Source organism: Pteronotus mesoamericanus, unplaced genomic scaffold (assembly GCF_021234165.1).
Source record: "Pteronotus mesoamericanus isolate MK-2021 breed Mesoamerican mustached bat unplaced genomic scaffold, CSHL_Meso_final scaffold_408, whole genome shotgun sequence".
In the NCBI taxonomy this organism is placed as follows: domain Eukaryota; kingdom Metazoa; phylum Chordata; class Mammalia; order Chiroptera; family Mormoopidae; genus Pteronotus; species Pteronotus mesoamericanus.
In genome coordinates, this window is record NW_026555315.1 from 3,532,138 (window position 1) to 3,552,365 (window position 20,228).

At 64.6% G+C, this 20,228-nt stretch overlaps 2 protein-coding genes across 3 annotated transcripts; one reads left to right on the plus strand and one right to left on the minus strand.

Annotated features, from left to right (window-relative positions):
- Positions 1–3,898: 3,898 nt before the first annotated feature.
- PRCD (photoreceptor disc component) lies at positions 3,899–7,303 on the minus strand. 2 transcript variants are annotated; one of them, XR_008530814.1, is made up of 3 exons: positions 7,175–7,303; positions 6,618–6,686; positions 3,899–5,991 (listed from the first exon to the last, which is right to left on the minus strand). XR_008530814.1 is itself a non-coding variant. In XM_054592924.1 (3 exons), exons 1-3 carry the CDS (start codon positions 7,020–7,022, stop codon positions 5,982–5,984), a joined length of 153 nt encoding a protein of 50 aa, XP_054448899.1. In that variant the 5' UTR covers positions 7,023–7,026; the 3' UTR covers positions 3,899–5,981. The 2 variants fall into 2 exon arrangements, 1 of the variants encoding a protein (XP_054448899.1); XM_054592924.1 differs by lacking the exon at positions 7,175–7,303 and adding an exon at positions 6,949–7,026.
- Positions 7,304–9,507: 2,204 nt separating this feature from the next.
- On the plus strand, positions 9,508–18,710 carry CYGB (cytoglobin). The gene is made up of 4 exons (XM_054593067.1): positions 9,508–9,866; positions 14,511–14,742; positions 15,035–15,198; positions 17,448–18,710. The coding sequence occupies exons 1-4, from the start codon at positions 9,724–9,726 to the stop codon at positions 17,479–17,481; spliced, it is 573 nt and encodes a 190-aa protein (XP_054449042.1). The 5' UTR covers positions 9,508–9,723; the 3' UTR covers positions 17,482–18,710.
- Positions 18,711–20,228: the final 1,518 nt, after the last annotated feature.

The window sequence follows — 20,228 nt, forward strand, 5'->3', positions numbered from 1 at the left end:
CTCAGAACCGCCCCCCCCCCGCCTCCCCCTCCCTGGAGCTGCAGGCGCCACAGAGCGGCCGAGGGGTGGCCTCATTGTCATCCCTGCTTGGCCACTGCTTCTTCCGCGGGGGGCATGGCGGCCCGGAGCGGCAGCCCCCTCTCCGCGCCCACCAGCAGGCACAGACGAGTCGGAGTCGGCGGCCCTTGAAGGCCGAGCTCCTGGAGCGAGAGGCATGGGCATGACCCTGCACGCCCGGCCTGGCCCCCTGCGGCGGTGTCGCCCGAGAGGGGACCGCCGCTCTTGCTCCCTGGCCCTGGCGGACGGGTCACACCCAACTCTAGACTCAGGTCCTTCGCGTCCTAACAGCTTCTCCAGCTTTGGCCTCCCGTTGCCCAGATGCAGGTCTGGCTTCGCCACTAGCTGTGCGTGACCTTGAGTGAACCCTGTGAGCTTCACTTTCCTTATTGGGTACATGAGAAGGACAATGGCTCCTGCCTCGTAAACAGGACAGTGCTTATAAGTAAGGCCCTGGCACTGGGCCTGGCACCTAATGACTATGTGAGATGCGCTGGCCATTATTACTAATATTAGTAGTAATCATTATCGCTATATTCATGTAAACCGCAGGGTAAACCACTTGGCCCTTCTCCTGAGGCTCCCAGAGAAGCATCACGCCCCTCTAGCTCAAGGCCTTGGGCTCCTTCCCAACAGCAAGGACGCTGCCGAGGGGCCGTGGAGCCTGCGGGCCCAGCGGGAGACCCTGCGCCCCCGGCCTCGTGCCCACCCCAGGCCGGCAGCGGGCCCCGCCCGTCGCAGTCCAGGCCTCAGCTACCTGCGCCGCTCCAGGACCATCCTGCCACTTCCACACGCCTGGGAAGGGCAGGGACTCCCCGAGGTGGTATCTGCACCCTAGGGTGACGCAGGACAGCAGCAGCCGCTACGGCTGCTTCCCTTGTCCCCTCCCCTCCCCCCACCTCATCTGCTCTCTGGTCGTGTCCCAGTCTCCAGGGGAGATTGGCAGCAGCCCCGAGCCTCAGGCACAGAAGTAGCCGATGGCAGCACCTCCCTGTCGGCAGCTGCCCTGGGCCCCCGCAGCGCTGCCCTGGGCCCCCGCAGCCCCGAGCAGCCCTCTCCCTGGCACTCAGGCCCCACCCGCAGAGAGACTCGCAATCAGACCGAGGGTGGAAGCGCCAGGGCCGCGCCTCCTGGCTTCTCTGGGTGCTCAGGTTCATGCCCTGAAGCAGAGCCGTTGCTGGGGAGGTGGCCCGGCAGAGACCCCTGCTGGAGGTCGGGACAGGGCTCGGGGCCCACAGAGGCGACGCAGTGCTCTCTCATCCTGGGCGCTGTGTCTTCTGAGGTGCCCCCGCCCAGCAGTTGCGCCCTCTGCGGTGCTCTACTTTGCTCCAGAATCTACCCCCCTGCCGCCTGCCCCACCACCAGCTGTTGTGTGTGCAGAAACACAGGGCGGAAGGGCCGTGGGGTGAGGGGGAGCAGCTCTAGCTGTTCGAGCCTGCGAATCGTTCTAGGTTACTGCATGTTCGGAACTGACAGGGCACAGACAATCACACCAGCTCACGTGCAAAGCGCGCTTAGCGTGCTGTGCGCTTTACATGTGTTGTCTAAAGTAGGACACGCAGCACCTCTACAAGATGCCCCGGTGACCCTGCTCTGGCCTCGGCTGTCTCCCCACCTGCCCTCAGTCCCTCCTTCCTGTCTGCCCAGCGCCTGGGCTTTCCTGCTCCCATTTCCAAGCGGTGGCTCTTTCCAAGGAAATGGCAGGAGAGAGGGACTCAGCCCCTTGAGGACATTGCATCCAGCATCCACCCCCACCATGGGCTTAACACCGACCCCTGAGACAGGAGACAGGGGGCTGGGGAGGGGGCGCTCGGCCCTGGAGGCCGCCTTCTATGGAGGAGTCCTAGGCTGAGGGAGGCCGCTTGTTGTGCAGGCTGTGCAGACAGGCCAGGGCTGGCAGGGCCAGAGAGAGGCAAGCGGGCGGGGGCTGGGCGAGGGGGAAAGGTGTAAACAACCCGCTCCCACCCCAGCAGCCTGCACAGGGAGGGGGAGCCACACGCAGCTGCCAGGGCCGCAGCCTCCCAGCCTGGGCAGGCGCGGCGTCGCCCCATTGCCCCCAGTCCCCGCCTCTCCTTCCCTCCCTTAATCCCCAATGGATCCCTGGAGGAGCCACCATCTCCTGAGCAGGATCTTAGAACAGCGCTGCAAAGGGGTGTCACTCTGTGGCTGTGTGTCTGGGCTGTGAGCCAGCCCCGGTGCAGCGGGCTGACCTTGGCCTGGCAGCTCCTCTGACCAGTGGAAGGAGACAGGCAACTTGGCGATGGCAGAGAGCAGAGGCCAGGACGAAGTGACAGGAACGTGGCCCACAGATCAGAGACTGAATGCAAAGATCGGATTAGGGAACACAGACCGTCTGGGAACGGTGCCCTCTGGCCCCCCGCCTGACAGCCCGCCGCCAGGAAGGCCGACGCCTCCCAGGAGGAAGACAGGCTGGCGGGAGCTGAGACAGGTGGCTCAGACTCCCGGCCCCTGTCAGGTGGGCGCGGGGGCTCTGACGTGGTCCCGGCCCAGAGCTCCTTCCCCTGGCGTGGCTCCTCCCTGCCTCCACCTGCCCTACTTTGGAGGCTCCCAGGAACCGTCAGGCTCCCTGCAGGATCAGCAGCCCTCCCCCCGGGCTCCAGCCTGGTCCCCACGGTCTCTCCCCCTTTCCTGCCTCCCCTTCAGCTGTGAGGTGCCGCTGCCTAGAGAACTCTGCCGCCTCCTGCTTCCTGGAAGTCAGGGGCCGGGGCCAGCGAGGCAGAAGCCTGGCAGCTGGGTGGGCAGTGGGGGCTGGGCAGGGAGGGAGATGCGCGCACGTCGGGGTGGGGGACTTTGGAAGATGAAGGGCCATGGGAGACAGAGGGGAGCAGCTGCCTGCAGGGCCTGTGCCTGGATCCCGGGGAGCAGAAGCAGAAATCTGCTTTTATCTCCGCATGGATCAGCAGGACGGTGGAGAGAGAAATGGCAGAGCCGTGGGGGACAGGGGCCCCCCCAGTTACTGAGCAGTCGGCAGACTGACAAAAGCAAGTGTCGCGCCTTTCCCTTCCCACATTCTGCTGCCCGTTTGGAACATGCACACACACGCGTGCACACAGCTCAGAAAACTCTCGGAGGACAGCTGGGGGTGGCTTCCGTCTAGCTGCAGGCACACAAGCCCTGGGGACCAGGGAGAGGCAAATGCCATAGCAAGTGAGTGCCACGAGAGCAAAGGGACACCGCAGCGCCTGGACCACGGCTGAGATCTAAAAGAGTGGCCCCTGAGCTGTCAGAGAGGCGGCCAGGCCGGGGAACCCGCCCACGCGGAGCCGCTGCAAACTTCCAGATGCCCGTGGGGAGCCTCTGCGGGGGCCCAGTACCCGCTCACCAGCGAGCCGTCGCTGGGCACACCAGTTGGCCTCTCCGCGCGTTTCCACGGTGCTAAACTGCGGCGGGCAGTGTGAGCAGTGCCGGTGGGTACCGGGAGTGTTCCGTTAGAGCAGGCGCAGGAAACCCTTCCTTGGCAGGCGTGAGTCTCCCCCTCGCCCTGCCCCAGCCTGGGCCATGCGGCTGCGGAGTTCACCAGGGGGACCCTGCTGAGTCCTGTTCTGTGCGCCTGCCCCAGAGCTGCCCCAGGAACTCCAGGGAGTCCATTGGAGAGCAGGGAGCATCTCTTCTGCCCTCCCAGCCCGGGCCTGCCCCAGCCTGGACCAGCCTCAGGAGCCCCACAGCTGGGCCTGGGGAGAAGTGAGGACTGGGGGGCCCAGGGGCAGATAAGGGAGGAATCTACCTCCTCATTTGCATCTTTTTCTCATTCTCTCTCCGCTGCCCCAAACCCTACCCCCGCCCCCCTCCGGCCTCTGCACCACCCTGAGGGAAGGGACAAACCAGAACCGAGCTGACACAGAAAACCAAACCAGAAGGGCACTTTCTCCCACACCGAGACGGGGCCTTGCATTGCCGAGTGGACACTCCAGAGCACCTCCCTCCCTTAGAAGGCCCCCAGTGCTGCCCCGTCCCCGAGCCTAGGATGGGCTGTCCAGATCGCACGTGGCGCCCTCAGCACTAACCCTTGCCCCCTGGCAGTGAACAGACAGGCTCAGGGAGGAGCTGGTGGAGGGAGTCCACCCTCCTGCCCTCAGTCCATGGGCGGCCACACAGCAAACGTGGCCGCTCCGCTCCCGTGTGGCCAGGCCTGGCACACTCTCCCTTCCCCAGCCCCTGCCCTGCCCTCCGGGGCTCGCGGCCCAGCCCACCTGCCTCAGCCGGCCGACCCCGGTTCCTGGGGCCAGTTCCTGGGGCCGAGCCGCGCCTGTCGAGGTGAGGGCTTCCTCCAGAGGCGCTGTCTCCCTGGACGGAGAGACACACGGGATTCAGGGCTGGAGGGAGGGACTGCCCTCTGAGAAAATGCTGGGCGAAGCTCCCAAGCAAGCTCTGCTGTGTGTCTCTGCTCCTCGGTCAGTTTTCAGGTGAGATACAAGCCTCACGACATCGACACGTCCACCAGCATTACAGCCGACAGCAAAGCCCTTGCTGCCCTGCCCGCCGCACGGCGCCGCGGTCACCCCTGAGCACGGGGCATCAGCCAGCTCCAGAGAAGCGGGGCGCCTGCTCTCGCCCTGGGCCCCGGCGGACGGAGGGCCGGCCGGACTAGAATCGTGAGGGGAGAGTCTGGGGTTTGTCCCACCCTACTGTTGAGGGGCAGGAGCACCCCAAAAACCGGTTGAAACTGACAACTGTGGAACTGGAGAGCAGAACATGAACCGTTCCCGCCAGCCGGGCCAGCCCTCCGTGGCAGCCACCGTCAGCAGGAGCAGGCGGGGTTAGATGTTAGGCCAGTTTTTCCCGTTATCTGGGTCCCAAAGACTTCACAAGCAACCGCTGCCTTCTGGCTCGGTCACACGAGGCCAGGCCTGGCCAGTGGCTCCGGGTGTGGCGTTGCCTCTCCTGACCGGAAGTCCAGGCCCATTCCACAGAGAGGAGAGGGACTGCCCGAAGCGAGGGACTTGTCCGTCCCACATCAGCCACAAACTGGGCGGATGACCTCGAGCAAGTGACTTAGGTGTCCGTGCCTCTCAGTTCCCTCCACCATTCATCGGATAGGGACTCTCGTCCTGCCTGCCCTCTGCCGCTGCTGTGGAGAGAGAGACGCCAAGGGAGGCGCGAGACGAGCAGCCCCTGGGGACGGGGAAAGTCCTGAGGCACCACGACGAGGACGAGGGGCCGGCCAGCATCAGGGAGCAGCACCGCGGGCCGAGCGCCTTCCCACAGCCTCTCCTCCAGCCGCGCAGAAGCCGCTCCTGGTGCCCGTTTACAGAGAAACGAGAAGGCTCCGTCCTCCACCCAGGCTCCCAGTTAGCGAGGAGCAGCTCGCACTGAAGCTCTGCCTGACTCCAGGCCCAAACTCCACAGCGAGGTCCGCGCTGAGGGCCTCCACGCATGAGGCCCCGTGACAGCCATTTTACACACAGCAGCCCGTGCCCGTGGTCGCACGAACCAGGCACTGCTGCGGCCGCCCCAGCCGGCCTGCGTGTCCAGGCGGCGTCACAGGAATGCCTCTTTGGCCCACACGTGCCTGGGCCTTCGCAGCGGGCCCTCTGAGGCTGGAACTGGGGGACCCGGGCCGAGACCTGAAGACCCAAGGCTTCCCGGCTTGCCAGCCCCCACGGCCTCCGAGGGGCACTTTCAGGCAGGCCCGGCGGCCTGATAGCGCTGTGCCTGCCGGCCGCCGGGCCATCCGAGCCCTGTGGGGAGGCACCCTTCTTTCAGGGCCCCGGGGTCCACGAGCACGTGCCGCTTGCTTCCCGGGAGGGGGAGAAGCAATGCTGGGGCCAGGAGGTGCTTCTGTGGGAGAGGGCGTCACCCTGCAGAGAGGTCTCCCACACGCGGCGCGTCCACAGGCGCAGAAGGGCGTTTCAAACAGCATGTCCCAAATGAGCATTTGCTGCTTTTTCTGTGTTTTGTTGGACCTAGGAGCCCCTGTCATCAAAAGACACTGGTTACCCAGGGAAGGAGAAGCCCGGAAGTTCCCCAAACTTCACACCTCGGAAGGGTCGCATGGCTCCTGCCTAGGGAAGAGTTAACTTTCTGGCCACTGGAGACAGCGGCCTGCCCGCAGGGCTGCCCAGCCAATGGCACTCAGTGCTGATGATGTCATGCTCCTCCTGCGCCTTCTATTGGGGACTGGACAGCAAATCCTGCTGGAGGTTCAGGCTGAGGAGCCGAGGAGCCGGCTGAAGCTGGGAGGGGGTAGCGGGGGAGGGAGGGGAAGGAAGGCAGGCAGGCGAAGCCAGCAGAGCGGCTCCTGCCTCATCCCTCTCTCCAAGCCCCCTGAGCCTGCAGGGAAGGGACCGTGGGACCAGCCGGCCCTCTTGGGCAGGCAAAGCTGAGGGGCTTTGGTGCAGAGGAAAGGCTGGGGGCTCCCGGTCCCAGCTGGACAACAGACACGGAGCCTGCCCAACAGGCACACAGAGGGGCGAGGGGCCATCAGACAGGGCAAGCGCGCGCGCACACACCCATATACGTCCCGGGCATGGAGAGGGACAGGCACAGCGGCAGCCGCCCAGACAGCGCCTCCCTCCTTCACCCAGACTCTTCTGCCTTACCTGCCGGAGGACTGGGAGTCTGCTTCCAAGTGGCTGCCCGCAACTGCCCCATCAACTTCGTTGGGCTCTCTGGGGAGGGGGGGAGAACAGGCAGGAAGAGCTGTGGGCCGGACCCCAGACCACCCCCTCCTCCTCTGCAGGGCCTGGCCCCATCGGGCTGTGGGACTGGAGGTGGCAGCCAGTGCCTTGGGGGAGCTCTGAGTCCCCTGCTCTGATGGGGAGTCTTTGCAAACCCTTCTCGCCTCCCTGGGCCCAGGCAGCCCCTGCCCGCCTCCAGCTCAGCCAAGCAGTTTCTCCCCCACCCCAGCCCGCGGCCCAGTCGGTTTCTCACGGTTGGACCCGGTTGGCGAATCGCCGGCGCCAGAGCACAGCCAAGGTGCCCAGCAGGAAGAGGGTGGTGCACATGGCTCGGCTGCCCCATCCCCCCAGACGGAGTCTGCAGGAGAAGGCCAAGACCACCCCTGCCAGCTCTCCCGGGCCACTGCTGTGCGTCCCAAGGTTCCTGCCGGTGACGGATTAGACGCCTCAAGCCGATTACTGACACCAGCAGTCCTGACCTTGTGGAGGGCGATTAACCTCCCTGGGTCCGGGCTGTCCTCCAGTGTGGAATTGGTCAGCCTCGGTCCGTTCTGGATGTGGACAGGCCAGGACGCGGGCCTGGCCCTCAAGAGGAGGAAAGTCCAGACGAAGGCACTGGCGGGTTAAACAGTGACCACATGCGAGTGACCTAGGCGATTAAAGACACCTACAGGGCACTTTGGGAGTTGTAAGCACCAGGGGACGCTTCAAAGAGGGGCTGGGGACATCGGAATTTGCGGGTGCTCAAGGAAGGATGAGCCCTCAGAAGACCCAGCCAGGGCAGCAGACCGTGACACGTGCCAGCGACTGGAAGCCGAGGGGCAGCAGGGTGCTGATGTCACAGGGGAGGTGGCAGGAGGGGAGGGGCGGCGGGGAGGGGAGGAACAGTAGACTCCGAAGCCACCAGGACAGGGGAGTGAGGGGCTGGCTGAGCCGTTCAGTTCCTCACCCTGGACTGTCCTCTCCCAACACCTCTGATTCTGTCCCCACTGCAGTAAAAGGCGGAGCTGAAGGACGCGCTCGCGAAGCAGACGTATGCATCTACTTATAAACTCTGTACTGTGCTACTAATACTCAACACAGTCCTGCCCCCCAGACACATGGAAAACTGGTAAAGGAGGAGATGAAAATAAACACACACAAGGTTTCTCCTCCTTTCTTTCCACATCCCAGTGAAATGGCTTGGGCGGCTGCTGGGAAGGCCGCCGCGCTGGCTTTGGGGGACCCTCAGAGGGGTTCAGTGAGGTGGCCCAGGGCAGAGGGCTCAGTCTTGGCTGAGGCTGCTGCAGGGCGTGGGGCAGCGGCAGCAGGGACCGAAATGAGGCCGTGGGCCTGAGACGAATGTAAGGAGCTGACCCGGCCCTCTCCCCCACACCCCTCCTAGACCCCTCTGCGAAGGCTGGGGTCCCCTTCCCTCGCGGCCGAAGGCCACTGGGGCAGGACTCCGGGAACGCACCTGAACCTTGAAGTCCAGGGAGGGCCAGAGCTGGGGCTGCGCTTGGGCCCCCTACTTTGAAATGTGAATTTTAAAATAAACACATAAGCCAAAGCTGAGGAGGAGAGCCAACCCCTTGCAATACTTGACCAGTGGGACACAGAGTCTTGAGAAGGGCAGGGTCACCAGGGAGCCTTAGGGAAAACTGGACACACCCGGAATGTGCAGTCACATGGCTCAGAGGAGACGCTGCGCCGGGCAGGCATCGGCTTCCGCTGGGAGTCAGAGGTGGGACCTGGCCGTCCCAGGCCAGAGCGGCTGCTTGCGGGTGGGAACCCTGTGGCTCCAGAGGCACAGTCCCCGCCGCTGGTCCAGCAGCACCCACCACTCCCTGAGCAAGGCCCCCAGGACAAGAATTCGTTTCCTCCACCCCCAGGACCCCTCCCTAATAGGAGCCTTGGTGCCTGAGACTCTCCAGCAGCCCGGGCCTCTCCAAGAGTTCCTCATCCTCCCGGTCAGCTTTGTCCAGCCCGGCTGCTTCTCCTTCGGACTTTGCCCCGCTAGGGCCAGATTTCGGGGCAGTGCCCGGTTGTCGCCTGCCTGCGTCACTAATAAGCCACCAGGGACTTCTTTCCGATGACATGGGTATTTGCAGCCGCGCAGGGGGTGCTGGACGGAAGGAAACGGGGCACGGGCCTCTGGCGCTCAAGTTTAACAGCGGGCGCCTGTCCCTGCAGCGGGGGATCCCACAAGGCACTGGCGCAGGGAAACGACCCAGTCGACCCAGTCCCAACTGTCCGTTGCCCCGGGTCCAGAACTCGGGGAGCGGAGCCACGGCCCCCAGCGGCCCGCGCGGGAGAGGCCAGGAGCCGGCGGGAGCTCAGAGCGGACGCGGCGCCGCCGGAGAGGCTCGGGTCCTCCCCTCCGGCGGGCGACCACACCGCAAATGCCTGGAAGTCTATGACTTTTGAGTCACTTCCCCGCAGCGTGGAGGGGGCACACACGCACGCGTCCGGACTCCGGCCGCAGCGTGAGCGGGGCCGCGAGGTCCCCGACCGGCACCCGCGGGGGCGCACTTCTGGGCAGCCCGCACTGTCCCGCGCCGCGTGACCGCCCCTCCTCCCAGGACCCCCGGCACCCCCGCCACACCCACGTCTCAGCCCCGCCCCGCGGTCAAACTCCGTGGGGTCCCTGCGGGAGGGCGGGCAAGCGCCGACCCCGGCGCCCCCACCCTGCCCAGCCTTCACCTTGCAAACATTGGCTCAGGCACACGGGGTTGGGGTTTGGGAGCGAATTTTTTTTTTTTTTTTTTTTTACGTTTTTCCATCAGACCACATCCCCGCCCCCCGCTCGCGGTCCCCCGCCCCCCGCACATATACCCTGTGCGCAGACACACACACACACACACACACACACACACACACACACACACACACACACGCGGCGCGCACAGACACGCTCCCTCCCTCCGGCGCGCTCTACCCCTCGCCCGCCCGCCCGCCAGCCGCGCACGCAGCCGGCCCCGGCTCCCCGCGCCCCGCGCCCCGCGCCCCGCCGCCGCCGAGCGAAGCCGGGCTGGGCTTGGTGCTGCCCATGGAGAAAGTGCCGGGCGAGATGGAGATTGAGCGCAGGGAGCGGAGCGAGGAGCTGTCCGAGGCGGAGAGGAAGGCGGTGCAGGCTACGTGGGCCCGGCTCTATGCCAACTGCGAGGACGTGGGGGTGGCCATCCTGGTGAGGTAGGTGTCGCCCCAGCTCTGCCGGGCCCGGGGGAGGGAAACCGGCGGCGGCTCCGGGCAGGGGCGGGCTCGGCCCGGGTCCGAGCTCGGCGCCACCTCCCCAGATGCGATTGGGGCCGGGCAGGCGGGCGCGGGCAGCGTGGGGCGTCTTGGGTGGGCAAAGCTCTGACTGAGCCCTCCCTGGCCCTGGGCTCGGGGCTCACCAGGAACTAGGAAGCAGAAGCAGAAGGAGGGCACCCCCGTCCCCCTCCTCTCCCTGGCCTCAGGACTCCAAGCTCAGCCGGTCATGCCTTCCTCGCCAGTGACCCCAGCCTCCCACGTTTCACCAGCTCTTCAAAAGGGGGTTTTAGTAGGGGCTCCCCGTTTTAGAGTAGGGAAACTGAGGCTCAGCCCATGAGGAGGACAGAGAGGAGCAGAGCCCTCGATCCACTCAACCCCTGGAAAGAACTCAGAGCCTCATGGAAGAACAGAGCAAAGGGCAAGAAAATAGAGGTCAGAAGGAACAGAGGCTGTGTCCGGTTTCCCAGCAGCCCCTTCCTCCCCCCCGGGAGCGGGTCAGCAGGGAGCTCCCAGGTGAGGCACAGGTGAATGGAGAAACAGAGCGTCCCCTAGGATACTGTTCCTGCTGAGTTTCTGTGCCGGGAAAGGGAGAAGCTACAGGACACAGGCCCCCGCCCTGAACCCTCGACCTGGGGAGGAAGGGCCATGTGTCGGGGCTCAGGGGCCATTCGGGCACCTCATGCTGGGGAGGGACCCCCATACACAGTCATACTGTTATTCACCCGCATACACACTAGTGCTCACACCATTCCTATAGAGAAAGTGTCCCTGAGCCCCACAAACTGGTAACTGGCTATAGCGACGGATCTACGCTCACTTCCCACACGTGCCAGTCCCTGGGGGTGCCAGCGGCAGAGACGCCCCAGACCACACATTCACCCTCAAACCTGTCCTTGGCAGGGGGAAGCTCTCAAATCTAGGACAGAGCAGGTCAGTTGTATTAGTTGAAGACGGGGCAAACGCTCGCCAGGGAAAGGCCAGACGAAGCGCGCGCCCAGCTCCTGTCCTGGCCACAGCTCTGCCTCCTCTTTCTCCTCCACGCTCCCTCCCTTCTGCCTCCCCCAAACCTGGGACCTACCCAGCTCCGTAGCGCTATGCCCTGATTCCAGCGAAGAAACAGGTTTTGGAGGAAAAAGAGCAAGAAGCACTCTTGCGGAGTTGGAGGAGGGTTCCTGAGGAAGGGGCGGCTATTCTGGCAGCTCCCGGCGGTGGTGGGGAAATTAAGGGGATTGCAGACCCCGAAGCCGTCAGACATTCAGAGACGCAGCGCGCACGCGGGAGCACCCACATGAGCAACGGCGGGCAGAGGCGTCCCGGGTGCACCAGATTGCCTCCTGGGAGGGCCGCCCTCAGCCTTGTGCACAGCAGGGCCCGCCAGCCTCGGACGCACCAGCGCACCCAGGGGTCACCCACAGGAAATGAGACAGAGTCCCCAGGACAGACATCAGAGATTGTTTGTGCTGCCTCCTGCCATTGCCAGTGAGAACATGTAGGGGATGGGTCCCAGGTCCGGCTCCTAGGGTACCACCCAACCTCCCCAGACAGGAGGGCGTGCGGAGGAGGGAACCGAACCCTGAGAGCTGAGCCTTTCTGAACAGCCTGCGCCCTTGGAGAGGCTTCTTTCTCCCCCTGAACCCTTCTAGTGCTGCACGCCTGAGGCTGAGGCTGAGGCTGCCGGAGCCGGGCTGGGGGAGGCGTCCCCAGAGTGCGGGGCCGCATTTCGTCTGAGCTGGCTGGGGCAGCAGTTGTGACTGCTCGGCCAGAGCCCGCCTCTGTGTTGACCAGCGCCCAGCCCAGTCCAGCCCATCCCGGCCCGTCCCTGCCAGCCCCAAGTCCTGCCAGCCTTCCTCTCTGTTTCCTCCTTCTGTTCTCTGCCCCAGCATCTGGCCTTTCTGGGGGCTAAACGGGGATGAGGGCAAGGCTGATAGGCTTCTCAGGTGTCCCAAAGCACTCCCCCCAGGTCCTGTGCCCTTCAGTTTCGTCACACCCTCTCCTATCTTCCCACAAAACCCCACACGGGCAGGCCCCAGTGAGGGCCTGAGACACTAGCCCTCCGACCATCGCTCTCAGCCTCTCCCTCCCCACCGGGCTGGGGCCCGAGGCGCCCCTGAACGCCCCAGCCTCGCCCTGGGAGTTAGCAGCCGCAGTGCTGGAGGCGCTGGAGGACCCGCCTGGCGGTCTGAGCCTGACCCCAGACCTCCCCTGCCTGCCGGGGAGGAGACAGGGAGGGGGGACACCCGTGCCCCAGGGAGGCTGCCCGCCCGATGGGTGCCCTGCAGCCCCCACGCTCAGGCCAGCTGCCTCTGAGAGCTGAGGGAGTCCCCAGGGCTGGCCACCGAGGCTTCTCCGGGCAGCGCAGGCATGGGTGCGGAGGCGGGGCGGGGGGTCAAGCCAGGACGAAGGGGCAGAGCATGTGGCCCTGAGGCTCCCCTGACACAGAAGAGGGGCTCCCTGGACTGCCATTCGCAGAGCTGTGATCTGGCGCTGGGTGTTGAGGCAGGAGACACACCTGGGTCCCAGGCCGCCCGCCCCCCGCCGCCACTGCCGCACTGCGGTAGGCGAACTGTCACAGCACGGCTGCCAGGCCCCTTCCTGGCCCTGCCACCAGCTCCACCGGGCAGCCGTAGACACCAGTGGCTAGTCCAGACGGCGGGGACAAAACAGTGCCGAAGCCCAGGAGGGTATTGCAAGGACTAATGAGATCACTTAGTAAATGCTCAATAAACATTCCCTGATAGCTCCTCATCAGTAAAATGGATGTAGTAACTGCGCAGTTGTGGTAATTGAATGAAATAACAGGTGGAGATGCTTTGCACATTGTAACGCACCAGGCAAATAGAAACCATTACTTGTTCGGAACGTAAAACCCCAGAGTCTGAGATCCTCACTTGAGGATTGGGTTTTCCACATTTGTCCTTCGTTACGATGCTTCTCCAGAAAAAACCCAATGTGCTCTCAGACTCACTGCCTCCTTGTCCTCACCGCAAGTCTGTGAAGCGGGGAGCAAGGAGGGACTCCCCTCCCACTTTTGCAGACAGGTCCCGGTCACTCCCCGCCGTCGGCAGCTCCCCAGCCGGGATGACCCGGGCCAGCTGCCCTTCCTGCATCTGGTCGAAATCTCAGGTCCGAGACTTTACCTCTGGCCTCAGGGCTGGTTTGGCAAATTATCAGCTCTGATCACAAAGCGGGACACTCCAAACTATGAAACAACTTGAAAAAACAGGCCCAAGACATTCCATACATTTTCTGAGGCTTCAGTTCTGTTATGTAAGTTCTGACTGAGTTTGTGACCACAGCATCCGTGACGTCCAGCCCCAGTCACCAGCGTCTTCCTGCAGACGCCCTGGGCCGGGGCGAGGGACCGCGGGGTGCGGAAGACCTCGGCCCTGCCCTTGGGCTGAGGGACCAATAACAGCTGCCAGGGGACCCACGCATGGCCATGAGGGGAAAGCAGGAGCCCCGGGCCAGCCTGGGCGCCCGGGAGAGGAAAGGCTGACGCAGGAAGGCGCCCCCGTGAGAAGGGAGGGAGGCTGGCACGTCCGAGGGCTTGTGCCCACGGGGAGGGGGGCTTCTGGGCTGGACGGAGCAGGCTCGGCGGAGGGCAGTGTGCACGGGGTGCTGCAGAAGTCGGTGCGGACGTGTCCCTGGGCGGGCAGTTTGCCAGAAGGCCAGGGTAGCAGGCTGAGGACTTTTGACTTCGTCCCGTAAACATGGGAGGCGTCTGCTCATGAGAGCATTGTGATGGAAGTGAGAGAGAATTTCAGATAAACTGGAGAGGTGAGGGGCTATGGCCGGAAAGACCTGGGGTCTGTTCCAAGGAGTGTGCAGGCTTGCCGGAATGGTAGGATGTCCGGGCGTGAAGTAATTACAGAACCGTGCCAGGCAGGTAAAATCAATCGCTATCTTTAATTAAATCAACTGATTGAGAGTCACTGCGGGCTGAGGAGGGAGGGAAGAGATGGAGCTGGGAGGAGACGGACTGAGTCTCATTTCTTCCCTTGGTGGCCGGGAGGCCTGAGCCCGGTCAGTCCCGCTTTACTCTGTCTACAAAGAGTGCTCCAGTGTTGCCACCCTTCAGGCAGGCATTTGCTGAGTCCCCAGCAGTTGCGTGGGTCCACACACAGTTTCTCACTTCATCCTCACAACAACTCACAACATAGGAATGATGATGCCTGCGTCACGGGTGAGGAAACTGAGGCTCAGAAAATCACTTGCCCGAGGTCACGCTGGCCCGTGATTCCGGAACGAAGCCTGTCACCCTGTCCGCTCTGACCGGAGCGGCCCCGAGGGTGGGTAGGCTTTGCAAAGGGGGCGAGGAGCAAGGAGGTTAGAGGCCCGGGAGACGCAGCTGCCGGCCCGAGCGAGTCTGGCTGGCAGAAATGGCAGGGACGGAAATAGGGGTGCATGCAGCCAGCTGGGCCAGAGGAGGGTCTGTGTTGGAGGGACGGCTCCCAGGGGGTGAACACAATTATTGGGGTGAGTCCTGCCTCTCCCATCCCGCACCCCCCACATCCTGGCCACTTGCCTGGGGGCAGGGGGCACCGGGGCAGCCCTGCTTCAGCGCCCACCCCTCCCTCCTGCCAGGTTCTTTGTGAACTTCCCGTCGGCCAAGCAGTACTTCAGCCAGTTCAGGCACATGGAGGAGCCTCTGGAGATGGAGCGCAGCCCCCAGCTGCGGAAGCACGCCTGCCGCGTCATGGGGGCCCTCAACACCGTCGTGGAGAACCTGCACGACCCCGAGAAGGTGTCCTCTGTGCTCGCCCTGGTGGGCAAAGCCCACGCCCTCAAGCACAAGGTGGAGCCGGTGTACTTCAAGGTGTGCCCTCGCCCCTGCCTGCCCCAGAGCCCCCGAGGGCCTATGACCACCAGCAGGCACTGGGAGGGCTCGCTGGAGCCAGGAGGTGACCGCAGGCCACCCAGGCTCGTCCGCTGGCTGGGTCGTGACAGGGAGGGGCAGCAGGATGGGCGGCTGCGTCTTGGGGGTGTCTGGTCCCTGCAAGGGCCGCTGCTGTGTCATGAACAACCGCCTCCACGGGGAGGAGAGGGCGCGGGGGGCTGGGGGGCAAGAGCGCCCACGCGTTTACTTCCCTTCTTCTCTTTGCCCCCAGATCCTCTCTGGGGTCATCCTGGAGGTGATCGCCGAGGAATTTGCCAATGACTTCCCGCCCGAGACGCAGAGAGCCTGGGCCAAGCTGCGTGGCCTCATCTACAGCCACGTGACCGCTGCCTACAAGGAAGTGGGCTGGGTACAGCAGGTCCCCAACGCCACCACGTGAGGAGGGGCGAGGGTGGGCTGGGCAGCTCCCTGCCACGTCTTCCCCTGTCCCCTGGTCTCCCATCTCTCCCGGGGCCCAGGGCTGACCGCTGGGCAGGAGGCTGGGTCCAGGGCCAGGCACGAGGGGAACAGGCCTCCCACATACAGGCCGGTACTCCTGCCGGCGCAGAGCTGCGAGCCCCCCGTGAGGCCCCCACCCCGCCAGAGCAGGGGCGTTCTCAGAGCACCCACGGCAGCGGCGGAAGGTTCCTGGCAGGAAGGCTGGCTCGCGGAGCCCAGCGGCTGCCAGGTGGTTCCGGCCCCTTCCTCCCCAGGCGCCAGTCACATGGGGCTGTTTTCACGTAAGGCTGACCAGCCCTCTCTCCCACCTCCAACTCTACAAGGTTGAGCCAAGAGAAGTCACGAGGACCCGTGCACAGGCGCCTGCAGGGCCAGGCCCCCGGGCCTGTGTGGGTGTCACTGTCACGCACACCAGCAGGGGTGTTTGCTTCTGGGCTGGCCCCGGAGGCCCGGTTCCCAGTTCTGGGGCGAGGGCCCGGGAGGTGGCCCAAGGAGGGTGGCCGGCCTCCGTGACTCCAGCTGACGTGGAGCACGGGGGAGGGCTGGCCCCAGTCGTGGCGGCTGGGAACACTCCGGCCTCCCTGGGCCCCCAGGGGCGGCGGCGCTGGGAGCTCCACGCAGGGGCGGGCGGGAGCAGAGGCGGGAATGGGAAGCAGGGGTCAGCCAGCAGCTCAGGACGCTCGCTGCAGAGAAACATTCCCAGCAGTTTCCCATGGAAAAGGCAGCGTCTGCCCCCGGGTTCTGTCCGAGCTGGCCCGCGGGGCTCTGGACTTCTTGCTCACAGGCCTCCCGGTGGGCGCAGCTCCGAAGAGAAGGTCGCCCAGGGCAGCTGTGGGAGGCCAGGCCTCCTCTGACAGTCCGTCCCTGCACTGACCACACTGGCCCTGGCCCCCTCCTGCCCCGCCCCGCCCCCATCGCACCACCCAGGAGAGCGGAGTCCTCAGAGCTGTGGCCACAGCCAGGCAGCCGCTCCAGATGTGCGCAGCTGGGCCCGGGCCCGCCCCCGGTCCCGTGGCGGGTGGGAGGCCAGCAGGGCTTTACCTGCCCTGGGAGGTGCCAGAAGAGCCTGGGCCGCTGCAGGGGGCAGCCAGAGGGGCGGCGGTGGGGGACGTCCGGCGGGGGTGGGGGCTTGCCCTCCCCTCGCCTCTCCCCAGGCAGGCTCTGACGCTACAGATGAGTTTGTTTACAGCCAGGAGACAAGACTTCCTGCTTCTAGAGAAAAGGGCTTTTTTCCTGGGGCCTAGAGGGACGGGAGGGAGAGAGCTGGCCAGCACAAGCCCCAGTGAATCAGAAACACATGGACAAGGTTCCCGACACGAAGCCCTGGCCCGTCCCCTCTCTTGCCCCAGCTGGACCCCTGGGACTTAAATCTCACCAAGCCCCAAGAATTAGGAAACCGCCAGAATATCCTCATCCGCCCGGTTCTCCTTGTAGACTGAGGGGCGATGGCTGGAGTAGACAATGGCTGGGCCCTGCTCCCGCCTGGGCCGGGGCCCCTTGCCTTTGGGTTACCCCCCTTCCCCAGCTGTGATGTTGTGGGGATCGTCCCCCCCATCTCTTTGCACACTGTCCCCCCACCTCTGGTCCCCAAGAAGGCAAGCCTCCCTGGCTAGGGCCTGCAGATTCAACCTCTGCCAAGACCCCAGGGTGGGAGGGAGCGACAGGGCAGAGTTCTAGAAGGCTCCATCCAGTTCCTCTTATCAGGGACCAGGGGTGGGCCAGACGCCGCTGTTTACTGAACTGTCTCTGCTTAAGGGCGTGTGTGCGTTTGTGGGTGCAGAGGCGGGCGGGGGACATGGCTGGGAGCGCAAATGGGTGGCCCGGGGGGACGGGGCCAGGCCAAGCAGAGGGCTCACGTGTCTCAGCAGCAGAGAGTGCGCTTTGTGTGGTTCTTTGCTGTGGGCGAAGCACTTTCCCACAGCGAACGGTACTCAATTCTCATGGAGCTGGGCGAGGCGGGCGTCCCGTGGTAGAGAGTGACCTGCGGCTCCGAGAGGCCACCAGCTCACCTGAGGCCACTCAGCCGGCTCCCCGCAGAAGCGGGACCAGAGCTCGGGTCTCGTGGGCTGCTTTCACCTTGTGCTGCCTTGCGCCCCCGGATCCCTCTCCCCTACCTCCCCTGTCCCCTGGTCCTAGACTGTGCTGCTTGTGACCTGTCGCCTCCGTCTCCTCTCTCTTGTCCACAGCCCACCGGCCACGCTGCCCTCCTCGGGGCCGTAGGGTCCCTTCTGTCCTCCCCCCTCCCTGGCAGCACCTTGCGCAGAAGGCCGAGCTCTGAAGACCCTCCTTGACCCTCCATTTCCGGGTGCCAAGGAAGCTGGAAGAATCCCTGACTCGTCTTCCTGGAAAGAGGCCTCTGCCTCAGCCACAGTCCCCCTGGAGCCGCCGGGAGGTGGCACTGGATGCTGACCCACTGGGCGGCGGGTGGCCTGAGGGGTGGGGGTCCCTTCCTCCTTGAAGAGCCAGGCCCACTCTTCTTAGCTTTTCTACTCACTGTCAGAGACCTAGCTGAGCAGCTGGCAGGAAGCGGGGCCAGGCCTGTGAGTCACGGCGGGCAGGCGCCTGCCCCGTTCCCATCTGTCCGGCCAGCATGCAGGTCTCCACTCCGCCTATCTAGACTATCACGCACACGCACCCACCATATACACAGATCTATTCTATATACAATCTATATGCGTATATACAGACATATCTGCGACGTGTACCCACGGGGCCCAGAGGCGCACGGGAAGCCTCGCCTCTGCCCCTCTGCGCGTGGGGCAGGGAGGGGTCCCAGTCATGCTTCTGGGCAGAGGAGAGAGTATGCAGGCCGGGCTGGGGGTGCCACAGCCGCACAGAGAGGACCTGGGCCTGTTGGCAGCATTGGGGTGACCCAGGGGCCTGCATGGGCAGGGTGGGGGTCCCCGCCTTCCCGCCCTCCACTTCTAGGCAAGAAGGGTTTGGTTCTCCCCGCCTTTGCCCCGCACGCGAGGATGTGCGTGGCTCCCTGCCTCGCTCCCCAGCGGGCAAGGGCAGACAGAGGGCAGAAGTTCCGGAGAGGGTGGATGTGCTGGGGGAGGGGCCACGGTAAAAAAAAAAACCCTAATGCCAGCCCCATCTGCTTTTGTCACTAAGACAGCCCCAGAGGGAGGAGGGACGACGGTGACAGGACCAGATGCCTCCGGCTAGTCCTGGAGCTCTGGGGGCCCAGGGCCCCCTCCCCCGCTGCTCCCGGCTGTGGGCTGGCAGTGGGCCCTGCCCGTCCACCTGGGCCCCCGCCGCCGGGGGCTATGCCCGGTGTGTGCCCCTTGGTCACGTGTACCATCCTCAAGGATGTTTCACTGCTGTGACTAGCGCGCCTGTGCCCCTCCCGTCCCATCCTTGCGCAGCCGTCCGTGTAACTGCCTGCCCTCCTTTTGTAGTTTCTGATGTTTGTAACCAGACCCAGCCGTGTCATTAAACAGACTCCTCTTCCTGTGTCTGCGCGCTCGTGCGGTCTCTTCCTGCCATCTGCCCCTCGCTTCTGTCTCCGCTCCTGACTTCAGGGCTCGGGGCTTTCTCTGGGCGGCCCCTCCCCCGGGCTGTGTGCCAGCCTTGGCTGGTCAGGGACCCCTCTGAGTTGGGGGCCCTGACCTGTGTAACCGGGAGCGCCGGGCTGGAGACTGGACGCTGGTCTTGGGGGAGGGGGCGGCGGTGCTGGAGGGTTGTCTGTGCTTGTTCAAAAAAGTCAGGGGGCTTCCATCATTTGTTCTGGAAATCTCCGCCCTGGCAAGGACAGGGTGAGTAAGGGAGGAATCAAAGAAAAGATGTCCAGAGAGAAGGGCCTGCTGTCCTGTCCGTCTGCCTGTGCTGGCGGGGGCCTGTCTTCCTGAGCAGAGTGCATGGGGGGGGTGGTCAGCCCTTGGGTGTTGGAGGAAGGAAGTGTGCTCTTAGCCTTAAATCCCAGCACCTCCCCTGGGCTCTCAGCAACCAGACCCTCTTCCCAAGCCCTCTATCCTGCACCCCGCAGACTCAGGCCAGGCCTGCCCAGCCCCCACACAGGGTGGAGGCAACAGCAGCAACGACTCCCGGAGAAGGGCCCAGGAGGTCGCCACCCCTGGGTGGGCCGCAGGCGGGGCAGGAAGCAGCCTCTGCCCCTCGGGAGGGCGCCGGCTGCCTGGGAAGATGCAGCAGACACACAGGAAAGGGCTTGCCTCCCAGACCGGGAACTCCCTGTGCGCGGTCTGTGCCTTTATCTCCCGACCGGCTCGGCGGAGGGATGCGCTAGAAATCCGAAGAATAAATAAATGCCACTCTTAGAAAGCAAAGCCTGCACGCAGGCCAAGGGCGAGCTGGGCGGACGGAGCAGAAGGGGAGGTGACAGCGTGGGCAGAGCCTCTCCAGGGAGGCCGCCCTGCGAGATGGGGCGCCAGGCTCGCGGTCAGCCTGCCGCCTCCTGCTGCGTGACCTCGGGCGGATCACCGGGTGGGCTTTCTGCACTGCAGTCGCCTGTAATTTAAAGCGGGAGTGAACACGACGTCTGCCCTGCAAGGCAGGTGCCCAAGTGCCGGGGACAGGGGAGTGTTGAGCAGAGTGACCTTCCCGCCATCGGAGGCGCCAGATGGGAAGGGGAGAAAGGGTGGGCTGGGCCAAGATGAGCCACGAGTGTTGACAGAGAGTGGGCAGAGGTGGGAAGAGGAAGGGAGGTGCATGAACAAGGTGATGTCAGAGGGCAGAGGGCAAGGGAAGGGAAGCAGAAGCAGCCCAGGGGCCTGGCCAGGTCCTGGGGGCGGGTGAGCAGGGGCTGAACCAGAGCCAGACGGGGTGGGGGTGGGGCCGGGGGCCGGGGCCAGAGAGGCATCAGCAGTCGTGGTGGGGGTAGTCTCTGGGAAGAAAGATCCCCTCCCCAAGTTCACTTCAGTTGGCTTCAGAGTGGGGAAGGGGCCTCTGAGCCAGCTTAAACTGGGATCGCTCTCACGCTCTAGAGAGAGGACACTCGCCACTAATGA